The 13,470-nt window shown below is 46.8% G+C and overlaps 1 protein-coding gene across 2 annotated transcripts in view; it reads right to left on the bottom strand.

Moving 5' to 3' along the window:
• Positions 1 to 12,003, bottom strand: part of LMNA (lamin A/C) — an 81,670-nt gene extending 69,667 nt beyond the window's left edge. The window contains exons 1-2 of one of the 2 annotated variants that reach the window (XM_060253860.1): positions 11,884 to 12,003; positions 4,490 to 5,163 (exon numbers count right to left, since the gene is read on the bottom strand). In XM_060253860.1, the coding sequence (XP_060109843.1) occupies positions 4,490 to 4,839 (350 nt within the window). In that variant the 5' untranslated portion in view covers positions 4,840 to 5,163; positions 11,884 to 12,003. The remainder of the gene's footprint in view (positions 1 to 4,489; positions 5,164 to 11,883) is intronic. The other variant, XM_060253852.1, reaches the window with a different exon arrangement.
• Positions 12,004 to 13,470: the final 1,467 nt, after the last annotated feature.

Here is a 13,470-nt window from a genome sequence, read left to right as displayed (position 1 = left end):
TTGGAACTTCTGTCTACAGGCGCAGCCGAAATCAATGAATTACTACTCTGGTTTCCCACTTCTGAGTCACAAGGCACTCTGTTTGCCACCTCACAACACGGCTTCCCTTGGCAACCACTATCACTGCGCTGTTTGCAGAGGCAGGCGAGTAATTACGAGGGAGCCTTTTTATCTAGACCGGCATATGGGAAAAGGCCATGCAGACTCCCTTAAAGGGTGGGGAGGATTTGCATCTGGGGCTGTTTGCAGTGCAAACACACAGTTGCCAAGGGTGCAATCTCCCACACATTACCAAGGATGCCTACTGCTCTGAGGCGCGGCACAGTGGCCGGTGAATCAGTCACCCAAGAGAAGGGCAAGAAGCCTCAAGTGTACAGGGCTGGTGCAGGTTAATGGCTGAACAAGTTACAAATCCAGACATTCCTGATCGCAATCTCGCCTCTGCCGCTGGTTCACTTGAGTCTCAGTCTCTCTCTCTTTCAGCCCCAATATTGGCCTACCTTACAAGACTGTTGTAAGGATCACACAAGATGCACACAAAGCATTTTAAATGCTAGTTTACATTCTTCAAAAGGGGAAAAACTGAACGACGAGACAAAATGTGTGTGTGTTCCCAGCCTGCTCTTGATTCTCCCAGTCCCTTCTATCCTGCTCATTCCCATCTGTCTTGTCTTTTTCTTCCTTTAGCACTGCGATTGCTGGCAAAATATACACTTGACTGCTCCTTGGGGCAGAGACTTCTTGTGTTCCATTCCCATACATAACTAAAAAGAGTTCAAAAGAAATCAGAAAGATTCCCCCTGGCGAAGCTGCATGCGAAACGCAAAGGGGTTGTATAATTATGAAAGGTTCTATTTCCCTCTGAATCGATTTGTTCCTTTGTCTTTGTTCTGCCTTGAAGTGACCCCTTTCTCTTCTCTGCCTTTGGGACAAGCCATCCCAAACAAATGTGCAAATGCTGTAGCCACGACCCCTGCTCTGAGTTTAGGAAAGTGGCTACAGAAAAGGCAACAGAAAGAAACTGGGGTAATAAGGGTATCCCTGCCAATCTCCTCCCTCTTGGGCCATAAGCTTGCTGACTGACCTTGAGCCAGTTACTCTTTCTTTCGGCCTAACCCAGGAGTCCCCATCATGTTGCCTACTGACACCAAGTGTTTAAGAAGCGGGTGATGCCAGGTTTTGCCCAGCAAGGTTTCCGACCATCATTGCAGATTTTTAAAAACGTCGCTTTGGCATCAACTGCCACCAGAGCACAAGAACCTATGCTGTGTTACTTAAGTTATGGCAACCATTTTGTGGTTGGCTTTTGTGGCAGCCATTTTGTTTGTACCCACCATGCCGTGTCTGTATTTCAAAGGTGCCCGCTGGCTCAAAAAGGTTGGGGACGACTGGCCTAACCCACCTCGCAAGGTTGTTGTGATGCTGACGTGGCGAAAGGGCTGAAAACCTACAGCCACCTAGCATACTAGCGGCAGAGACGCGATTTGAACAAGAAACTTCAACAGCTCAATGACAGAGCATGACTTTGAAAGGCAGATCCTGATGCTGAAATGGACGTCAGGCCAATTTACAAACAGCCTTGGAAATCTGATCTGAATGGTTACGTATTCTGCACGTGCACAACTATAAAACTTATGCCCAAGCTTGCTTTAGGTATCTGCACTTTAAAGAGAACTGGTGTAAAGGGCAGATTCCACGCCTGCAACTTCCCCTGCTCAGCCACACTGCAGATCCAGCAATGCTAAGCAACAACCAGGCGCCCATGTAAAGGAACAGCCATCCAGCACTCAGTAATGCCATCTTTAAAAAGCTCAGCCACATGGCATAGAGCGCCTGGCTCTAAATGCAGAAGCTTGCATTGTCAGTCGAGACGAGCACAAAGTTTTCTAAAGAGGGAACCTACGGCGGGACATGCCGGTTAAATATAAAACAGTGAGCTGCTTTCAGAGGCATCTGTAAGACACAGCGTGGGCTTTGAATGAGACTACTCAGGAGTATGGGGAGCACTGGCTTGAAATTTGAGAATCCTGATCCACGACCACCAGGGATGCAGAAGGATGTTTCTTAAATGAAGTTCCCTTCCAGGTCTGTTCAGTTTTTATTTCAGCTAGAAGAAACTGGCTTGCTTAAATCAGAGTTCACCGAGTCCTGGAGCGGCTGGCTGGGTGGATGCATCTGAGAGGCTCACAAGAAAATCTGGAAGGCAATAGCCTTCCTCTGCTCTTCGTCCCCTGCAATCTAGTAGACTGCTCCTAAATATGGAAGTTCTAGTTAGTCAGAACAGCTAATAGCCACTGGCAGACCCATCCTCAACTCTAATCAGATCCGATTCTTTTTCACGTCAAGAGGGACAGAGGAAGCCTCCCTCCGATGCTTCTCCTATGAATGGCCTCGGAGACCAAGGCCAAAACCATAGAAGGTCAGAATGCTAACTTTGGCATAAAGCCTCTACGTCCTCTTGAGTCCTGGGGTCTCCACCAAAACTCAGTTGCATTGCAGAAGCCGGAGTAGACAGAGGCCACAATCACTATCAAACAGTGCAGAGTGTGGTCACTGTCGCACGCATGCACTTCTATGAAAATCTGAGCTTTCACTGGAAACTGGATATGTTTTACTAGTCCTCAGGGCTGAGGAAGAGCAAAAAGAACCCCAACCAAAAATTCTAAGACCACCAAAGCTGAATGTTTTGAAACTAGAAAACCATTTTTTGGGGGGGAGGGGATCAGTTACTCTGCCAACTTCCCACTCCTTGACCATGGCTGCCAGCTCATGCATCGTTGTACACCCATTGCTTCTGGGTGTTCAAGCACCAACCCTCCTTTCTCCAGCTCATTATCAAAAAAAGCCAGGGATCACCACACCCTACCATCTCTACCACAAGAATGCAGCCAGCCTACAGTGAACTGTATCCTGTAATCGGCTTCATCTACATAAATTATACCAGTTGCAGAAATCTGGAGGGTGGGGAGCAGGTTAAAATTCCACCACCACAACCCCAAAAGAAAGGCTTAAGACAATAGGAGAAAAGCAGGCAGAAAAAAATTAAAAACTGAGACAGATTATTTGGAAAGCGACTGTGATGCTGGGGTGGGAACCCAGCGATTGTTAAATCTTGGCCAAACCCTGTGTGGAAAATGGTTTCTGCACTTTTTCCTAAGCATACAAGTGCAAAAATTCCACGCTCCAGGCCAGAACGTCGGGTATTCTCAAAATTCTCTTCCATACAGCTCTGCCGGCCACAGTGAACAAGTGCCAAAGAAGTGTTCTCCATTCAGACTTAGGTTTTGCCAAAGATAAAACTCACAAGAATTCAAAGGACTGGAAGGAAATCCAAGAAAATTTGCATGGCGTATGCAAAATTAAAGCCCTATATAGGCTGAGAACAGGCTGAGACTGAATTATCAAATCGGTAAACCTGGAGGCAGCTGTTCTCTTTCCTGCCTCAGAGCAACCAGGGTTGCCCTGGAGTCTGCCAGGAGTTCAGTGCACCATTTTGCAGGGCACCCCCAAACTGAGCCATGGCCAGAAAGATGGAGGATCACAGAAACCCATTCAGACAACTCCATCCCCAAAGGTGGGGAAAAGAAGGTAATTAGCTAGTAGACCTGTTTGCATGATTGGCCCAGCAGCTGGTGAAAAGGGCTTCAGAGCTACATTTAGCCCAGCTGACAAAAAGGGGGAATGGATCTAGGCAGTATTTACTTCAACACATTAAAAAGCACCCCCAGACTGAATTTTAGGGGAGGCATCTTGGCAGAAGGCAGATGTTCCTGCGAACCACAAGCCCTCCCCACTGCCAAGACGGAGGCGGCTGGCTGCCTCCTGTGGCCCAGCCCTCATTTCAAAGGGTTTTCCAGGACACAGAGAAAAAGCGCAATTTGACAGCTGTTGGAAAATGCCCAAGACTGAGACAGACACTGGGTGTTTCTAAAGGGGGGGGGGAGCCTTTCTCAAAGCGGCAAAGGAGGGTCCCTTTTGAGCCCACCTGTGCTTTCAAACACTGGCATCCCTCCAAAAGCAGAAAGACTGTCAGGCCGGTCATTTCAGGCTTTTCCCAAGGACGTTACAGGGCCAGCCACTCTTACAACCATTTAAACCCAGCAAAGGACTGGTTTGTTTGGGGGGGGGGGGGAGGACAATATCTCTCATCCTCTATCCTCCGTGCTCTTTGCAGGGAGAGTCAACGTTTCTCCAACTGGAGAATGACATTTTTCTCCCTCCCTCCCTGCTCCTTTGGCCGTCAACTCCCATGTCCCTCTGCTGTGCGCAAAGATAAAATCCCATTACGCCACATTCGCCCAGCTCACAGCTTGCCTTAAGGTTCCAAGGATCATTTCTCAAAGGCCACACACGCATGCCCGCAGGGAGAAACGAGACCTGCCTGCCGGAAAGGCCACCCCGGTGTCTCTCGCAAAGCCCTGGAGCCATTTGTGGAGGCTAGCGCCCACCCACCCTCAGCCCAGACCCCGATCCCGGCGCGGGCACCCACCTGGCCTTGAGCTCCTTGAACTCCTCCCGGACTTTGCTGAGCTCCAGCTGCAGGCGCGCCCTCTCCTTGGCCACCGAGTCCAGCGTCTTGCGGGCGTCGGCGAGCTCGGCCTCGTAGGCCGACTTGATGCCGGTGACTTCGCGGCTCACCTCCTCCTCGGACTCGGAAATGCGCAGGCGGAGGCCGGCGTTCTCCGACTCCAGCGAGCGCACCTTGTCGATGTAGACGGCCAGGCGGTCGTTGAGCTCCTGCAAGTCCTCTTTCTCCTGCAAGCGGGTGATGCGGGCCGGCGAGAGAGGGGTCGAGTTGACCCCGCTCCGGGTGGTTCTCTTCTGCCCGGGGGTCTCCATGGCGGCGGGTTTCAGGGCCTGGCAACGGCGAGCGGCGGCAGAGTGACGGGCAGGGCTCTCCGGGTGCCTCTTCGCCTTCCTGGGCGCAGCTCTCCAACTGACAGTCTGCCTGAGTCACTGCCTGGGAAAGCTCATATAGTGCTGCTGGGAACTGGGAAAACAGGGAGCGAGGGGAGGTCTTATGCAAATATAGCTCCGCCCCTGTTTTGCTAATTGAAAGTCGCCGGTTTCGTTTGGTTTGCGGCGCTCGCTTAGCACTGAATTATCCTCCTGCTCCGCGTTGGCTCAAGGGCATTTGGCGCCCGCAAGCATGTTCTCGCCATTCTAGATGGGGAAGGGAAGTCGAATCTTCCTTGTAAGAATGAACACAATCAACATATAATTTTCTAAAAGGGGACTATGAAAGGAGAAACTCTGTAGGCTGGCTGTAGTCGCTTGGTGGGGGTAGGAAAAGCAGCTTGCACGTGCTCAGAGGCTAGGGTTGCCTAGTCCTACTCAAGAAATATCTGGGGACTTTGGGGGTGGAGCCAGGAGACTTTGGGGGTGGAGTCAGAAGCAAGGGTGTGGCAACGACAATTGAACTCCGAAGGGAGTTCTGGCCATCACATTTAAAGGGACCATGCTCCTTTGAAATGTCTTCCCTCCACATGGAATAATGAAGGATAGGGGCACCTTCTTTTGGGGCTCATAGAATTGGACCTCCCAGTCCAATCTTTTTGAAACTTGGGGGGGGGGGGGGGGTTGAGGAGAGGCACTGGATGCTATGTTGCAAATTTGGTGCATCTACCTCAGAAAATAGCCCCCCCATGGGAATCAGTTCCCATAGGGAATAATGGAATGCCCAGCAGATATTTCTCCCCCTTTCTTCCCCCCCCCCCGGTTTCTGATGACCTTGAAGTAGGGGGAGGGCCTCCAAACCGGGGGATCCCCTGCCCCCACCTGGGGATTGGCAGCCCTATCAGAGGCCCAGAGGGAGGTTACTGTATCATGTGCTCCGGGACTTGTATTGGACCTGAAGTTAGGTTCCAGTGGAATTTTGTGTAATTCATTTGTCCTCTGCCTTTCTCCCCAGTTGGTACCCAAAGCAGCTTACATTGTTGTCCTTTCTCCTCCAATTTAACCTCACAACAACCCTGTGAGGTAGGCTAGGCTGAGAGACTGACTAGCTTGTCCCAGGTCATCTGGCAAGCTTCCATGGCACCAGTGGAAATATGATTCTGCAGGGCTTTTTTTGTAGCAGGAACTTGTTTGCATATTAGGCTACACATCCCTGAAATAGCCAATCCTCCAATAGGCCCTGTAAGCTCTTGGAAGAATGGCTACATCAGAGGGGTGTAGCCTAATATCAAAAGGAATGTCTTCTACAAAAAAGCCCTGTGAGCCTGAGTCTCCAATAAGGTTTCCAGATCTATGTTAGAAAATACCTGGAGACTTTGGGGTGGATCTGGGAGAGGGGTTTGAGGAAGGGAGGGGCCTCAGCAGGATACAATGCCCTAAAGTCCACCCTCCAAAGCAGCCATTTTCTCCAGGGGAGCTGATCTCTACCAGCTGGAGATCAGTTATAAAAGCAGATCTCGAGGCCCTACCTGGAGGCTGGCAACCCTAGTTGTTCAGCAGTCTTAACTAGTACACCACACTGGCTCTGGCAGGGAAAATGTATAGAGGTATGTAGGTTATCTCTAGCAAAAGCAGCAGCGGGGTAATGACTTTCAGTGGGAAAATGGCACCATGCAAAGGATGACAAGAACTAGTGTGGTGTAACAAAAGTGTTGGATAGGGTTCCTGGGTTGGGAAATTCTATGGCACCCTGAATTCAGAGGCTCTCCACAAGATGCTGTGACTGAGCTGTCAACTCTGCTTTGGGACATTCCTGGAGATTTTGGGGTAAAGCCTAGGGAGGGATCTCAACAGGGTACAATGCCATAAAATCCACCTTCCAAAGCAGTCATTTTCTCCAAAAGGACTGATAAGAACATAAGAGAAGCCATGTTGGATCAGGCCAACGGCCCATCCAGTCCAACACTCTGTGTCACACAGTGGCAAAAAATTTTATATATACATACACACTGTGGCTAATAGCCACTGATGGACCTGTGCTCCATATTTTTATCTAAACCCCTCTTGAAGGTGGCTATACTTGTGGCCGCCACCACCTCCTGTGGCAGTAAATTCCACATGTTAATCACCCTTTGGGTGAAGAAGTACTTCCTTTTATCCGTTTTAACCTGTCTGATCTCTTGCCCCCACCTGGAGATTGGCAACCATATTGCTGGACTAGAGCTCAAATTCTCCACTCCCCACCCCCCTCCAAGCCATGATGCTTCCGGGCTGACTTTGGTATAAATCTCTGTCTTTCTCTCTCCAGCCTCAGAGATTAATATGGAGAAAGGAGAGACCAGTGAATGCTGACTTGAGTTCTTTGAAGGAAGCACAGGATTCAAATGTGGAACAGACTGAAAGGCTTTCTTCTTACAGATATAACACCAAACTGTTTCATTGTGTAAAAAGAAAAATGTTTTAAAGGGCCACATGTGGAATCACATGTAACTATATCCTAAACTGCACTCTGACGTTGCCTCCAAATCCAGTGGGAATTAGTGATATACAATGCAATCCTAAAAACACTTTCCAGGGTGTAAGCTCCACTGAATTAAATGGGAACTCATTCCAAGTGAACCTGCTGAGGAATGCTCCCATAGACTCAAGACTTGGTTTCTTATTGAGGAAACCAATTGCTAACTGGAAAGTACCAAATACATTTATTACTTTGTATTGATTAGATTTCTGTACCCACCCTCCCCCTTCCAAGGCATTACAGTTTCTCCCCCTCCTTTTACCTTCATAACAATCCTGTAATGCAGATTAAGGCAATTTATTTATAAATTATTAATGTATTCGTTTATAAAATATGGTGATTGTACCAAAAACACAATGTGAACTTTGTGGTTGAATACATATGTGAACTTGAGTGTCTCCAATCCTCGACTGATGCTCTAATCACTACACCCCACAAAGATCTCAACTCAACATACACATTATGCCTTTCCCACACAGCTTGACTGATGAAAAAACACCCACTTCCCCAAGTTGGTAATTCTGCTACCAGTCTCAAATTGTGGCAAAAAAAAATCCTGTTTAGGAGCCACATTCTTATGACACACTGAAACAAATATGCAGCTTTATGGTATCTCAGTACAAATGCAGATTGTCTCAGCAATTAATGCAAAAATGCATAAAATTAATGCAAAAGCCATTTTTTGGGGGGGGGGAGATTAAACAGCAAATCAGAGTTACCACCCCAGCAATTTTTTAAAAAAAATTCTGAAATCATTTTAATTTCATTTTGGGGGATAGTCAGAAAAAATAGGAGGGGGAGTTTGCATATTCATTATTTTGCTGTATAAAATGCTCTGCTTAAAAATAGACGCCTTCAGGCGGGGGAACACTCAGCATATACCCAAAATCACTTCGTTTTAGCATTGATTTGCTTTGTTAAAGTTGCTTTCTATAAAAAGGACGTTCTGTACTGCCAAAGAAACAGTGACATTAAAGTTACTAAATATCTGTGTACACACATGCACGCAAACTCTGTTCTAAAGAAAAACACTCTGCACATGCACAGAGATGCCAGAATGTTACAAATGAGTTGGCAACCCTGATGCAAAAAGTAGGTAAAAGAAATTACTTTCCAACATTTTAAAAAGTGGGATACCGAGGCAACCATTACCCAGAAAGGCTTTGTGGCTCAGGAAGATGTTCACTTTTGACCTATTTTTTGGCTTACAAATGCAGAATTTCTGTTGGTATAACTCAGTAGCTAAGAAACTGAGCTATGAAACAGAAAAGGTGTAAGATTCTTGTCTGGTCAGATCTGGGAAACTAAGCAGAGTCATTCCACAGTCGCTTGAAAGCAATGGCCAACCACCTCTGTTAGTCTCTTGTCTTGAAAACCCTACAGGGTCACCATAAGTCAGCCAAGACTTGATGACACTTTGCACAGGGGTCATTTTGTAGAAAAATAGGTGGTGGAGCTCATCCAGGGATTGTTATGCAGCTGCACCTACTATTCAATGGACAAGGTAAGGTAGGTGGGGAGGAAGAGGGGGAACCCTCAAAAAGGTTCAGGAGCTGCACTCCTGTGATTTCCTGCTGAATTCAAGGCCTGTACTCACATATTTCATTTTTGGTTTTAACCTAACCTTTTTTTACCTATTATTATAAACTGCCTTGAACCATCAGGAAAGGTGGAACATACATTGTTTTGATATATGCTCTGCCCAGCTTTACTTCATCATGGCTGACCTTCTCACCCACCCATTTGTTCTGCACTGTTCCACCAGCAGCTGCTCACAATTGAAATCCCTTGGGATTTTAGTTTAATTGTACAGCAAATGCCAGTGAATGTTTTTAGTTTCTTGTTATCAGAGGTTGTATTGTACAAAAATAAGTGGTGGAGCTCATTAGCATAACTCATTAGCATATGCCACACACCAACACCAGCCAAAACCAACCTGATGCAAGAAAAAAGAGTCCCAGGCCAGCGAGGTCTGCTTGGGTTGGCTAGAGATCCAGCCAGCCCAAGCAGGATTCACTCACCTGGGGCTCTCCTTGACCACTCCATCACCACAGTCAAAAGGCCAGCAAGCCCAAAATCACATGTGGAGAAAGGGTGGTGCAGGCTTCTCCAGGGGTTAACGAGGGCTGCTGGGGGCATGACAAAAACCCTGGTGATTGGCTCTTCTCGTAATCCAGGGATTGTTATGCAGCTCCCCCTACCATTCAATGGACAAGGTAGGTGGGGGGAGGAGCAAGGGGGGGGCTCAGAAGGTTTAGGAGCTGTGCTCCTGCTGAATGTGCGGCCTGCTTGTTATTGTTGTTAAAAGGTTTTATTCGTTTGTTGTACTATAGTTAATTATGTTATACGTGGTTGTGTTTTAATCATGTTGTAACTTGCCCTGAAGAGAAGAGGGGGAGAGATCTGGATTGAGCCTTGGCTTTTGCCATAACCCCTTCTCTCTCTGCCTCAGCTGGGGGAAATAATCATACTGTCCTTCCCTGCAAGGTTGTTGAATGGACAGAGATAATGCATCTGAAGCACTCTGAGCACTAGGGTTGCCAGGTCTGTGCTGGGAAATACCTGGAGTCTTTGGGGGTGGGCCTGGGAGAGGACAGGGCTTAGGAGAGGAGCTGACCTCTGCCAACTGAGGATCAGTCGTAAAAGCAGAAGATCTCCAGGCCCCACCTAGAGGCTGGCAACCTAGCTGAGCACACAAAATAACTAAAGCCAAGGGGGTCAAATCCTTGCTGTGAAGCTCACTGGATGAGCTTGAGCCAGTCTTCTCCCAACCTAACCCACCTCGCAGGGTTGTTGTGAGGGGAAAATGAGACGAGAGCAGAGAAGATAACCCGTCCCCACACTCCTACCAGGAGCTCCTTGAAGCATTTTAAAAAATTATTTCCTCCTCCCTTGTATTATACAAAAAGATGGTTCTGAGTCTTTCTAATCAGCAAGATGCTGTGGAAGTAAAGGGAAAGTCTTTGATCATAACTTTGAGGTGCTCTTGGCCTTGAAGCTTGCTTTAGATGCTCTGGACACTTGGGGAAGGAAGGAGTGATGGGAAAATAACAGCAGGTCCGTAAAGGACAGACCCTTGAGCAAGTGCAGCCTTCTTACCAGCACCATCCAGCATACATGAGTACATTCTGGCAGAGAAGTCTCCTTTGATTTGCCACAAGTTAACTCACCTCTGCATGTGCAAATGTTAGAAGCAGGGCTTTTTTTGTAGCAGGAAATCCTTTGCATATTAGGCCAGACACCCCTGATGTAGCCAATCCTTCAAGAGTTTACAGTAGGCCCTGTACTAAAAGCCCTGTAAGCTCTTGGAGGATTGGCTACATCAGGTGGTGCGGCCTAATATGCAAAGGAGTTCCTGCTACAAAAAAGCCCAGGTTAGAAGCATTTATGCGTTGATCCACTACATAAAAAAATATTTTCGCTGTGGCCCTACAAATACTTTTTGAAGAGAGACCTGGCTGACGAAGGGTCAAAACTCTAAAGTTCTGGAAAGGGGATCCCGTTTTACTCTCTTCTCTCATGGATGATTTTACCATGGATTTCTTAGTGTATTCTACATTTGTCACACCCTACAGAGAGTTTGGTGGACTTTTGAAAGACCTTGCTGTCTTATATGCAATTATTTGAAAGAATGAGAACATTACTTTTCTTATGGACTGGACTAAGGGTGGTGTTAAAGGAACAGTACCGGAAATCCAGGAGGGTAGCTATTGTATTGATTGCAATTATGTCGGTATACAATGAATGTTGAAATGTTTAGACATAGTGTATATTGCATTGTATAATATACCTATTAACAGGGCTTTTGTTGTAGAAAAAGCCCAGCAGGAACTCATTTGCATATTAGGCCACACCCCCTGATTCCAAGCCAGCTGGAGCTGTGTTCCTGTGCATTCTTGCTAAAAAAAGAAAAAGCCCTGCCTATTAATATATATTCTTCATTGATATTTTGACTATTTTTCCAGTTTAAACACCAGAGCCTGAGTATTTTGCATATTTACCCCTGGAGAAAATGGCTGCTTTGAAGGGTGGACTCTATGGCATTGCACCATGCTGAGGCCCCTCCCTTCTCTCCAAACCCCGCCCTCTCCCAGATCCACCCCCAAAATCTCCAGGTATTTTCCAACAGACTGGGCAACCCTAATCGCCAAAGTCTCCAGGTATTTCCCTACCTAGAGCTGGCAACCACAAAGACCTTTGCACACACCACCAAGTCGCACAGAAACAACAAGGACATGCAGAGACCTAGTCACATTCTGTTATGGACTATGTGGTTGATGTGCTAGTGGTGCTGAAGATATTTACATTTCCTCCCTCCTTGGGTCAAAGTTTTTGAGAAACTGCTTTCTACTGGGATTTCTACCAACTCCCTCCTTAAAAAGAAAAGTGCCCTTCAAACAAATAGAAGTGCTCCAAATTGACCCCTCCCACGGATGTCTAAGACATTTCACTTGTGTTAGCTTACTTACCCCATTACATATCAATTTAGCCCAAGTCACTTTTTTCTCAATAACTTTTCCTATTGAGGAGGTGATTTCCTATGTCTTGACTTAAGCCAGCAGTTGAATGCAGAGCAGAACCCAGATTCCACACCTGCAACAGTTTAACTCTATTTATTACCTTTTTTCAGTTTACACCCTTGTGTTTCCCTCCAGCCAATGAAAGACTATTCTGGTCCTCCTTCTAAGACATTTGCTCTTTCCCTATTGGCTCCACAACTAGCCTAAACCTGTTTTTGATTGGCTTTCATTACTGAATTTTTAAGTTGTGAATAGTTCTGACTGAAGCTTTGTCATTAGTATCCTGTGCATAATTTTACGTATATATTCTACAAACATGTATCCCAGTCTTATGGTTTTACAGTAATTTCCTTTCAGAAGGAGAAAAGCTCAGTAACAATTAATAGACCTTGAAGTAAGTAAGCATTCCACTGACCTTACTGAAAGATAAGCATGCGTTAACAGCGCAACTTAATCTAGTGTAAGTTCATAGTACAAACATGCCTTTACTTTAAAACACATTGCTTTTGCACTACTTTTTAAGAGTAGACTGAAGAAGAAGATGATGATATTGGATTTATATCCCGCCCTCCACTCCGAAGAGTCTCAGAGCGGCTCACAATCTCCTTTACCTTCCTCCCCCACAACAGACACCCTGTGAGGTGGGTGGGGCTGAGAGGACTCTCACAGCAGCTGCCCTTTCAAGGTCAACCTCTGCCAGAGCTATGGCTGACCCAAGGCCATTCCAGCAGGTGCAAGTGGAGGAGTGGGGAAACAAACCCGGTTCTCCCAGATAAGAGTCCACACACTTAACCACTACACCAAACTGGCTCTCTCCATAACTGGACTGCATAACAGCAGTTCTTAGCAAGTGCTGTTCAGTGGTTCTTTCTTCTTGGAGAGTCAGTTTGGTGTAGTGATTAACAGGGCCAGATCAGAGGGAGGGTTGCCAGATGGCGGGGGGTGCCAAATTGGGTATGAAGTTCATTCTATCTATGGGCCCATAAGATAGAATGGGCCCATAAGGGGGTGTCATTTTTTTAATTTTGTCCCCTGTCAAAAAACATGTAGATCCAGTCCTGGTGGTTAAGTGTGTGGACTCTTATCTGGGAGAAACAGGTTTGATTCCCCACTCCACTTGCAGCTGCTGGAATGGCCTTGGGTCAGCCATAGCTCTCACAGAGTTGTCTTTGAAACAGCAGCTTCTGGGAAAGCTCTCTCAGCCCCACCACCTCACAGGGTGTCTGTTGTGGGGGAAGAAGATAAAGGAGATTGTAAGTCACTCTGTGTCTGATTCCAATAGAAGGGCGGGGTATAAATCTGCATTCTTCTTCTTAAGGTTAGGCTCTAAGTTTCTAGTCCTTACGTTTCTAGCCCTGTAATTTTCTGGTCCCATAGTCCTGTGGACAGGTTGCTATTGAAGGCAGTGGATATGTTGGTAAAAAGTGCCATCAGGTCCCATTAACTTATAGTGACCCTGTGGGATTTTCAAGGCAAGAAAATGAATAGAGGTTTATTTGCCATTGCTTGCCTCTTTGCAGCAACCCTGGACTTCCC

The sequence above is a fragment of the Heteronotia binoei genome, chromosome 1 (genome assembly GCF_032191835.1).
Source record: "Heteronotia binoei isolate CCM8104 ecotype False Entrance Well chromosome 1, APGP_CSIRO_Hbin_v1, whole genome shotgun sequence".
Lineage (NCBI taxonomy): Eukaryota > Metazoa > Chordata > Lepidosauria > Squamata > Gekkonidae > Heteronotia > Heteronotia binoei.
This window is presented reverse-complemented; position numbering and strand designations above follow the sequence as displayed.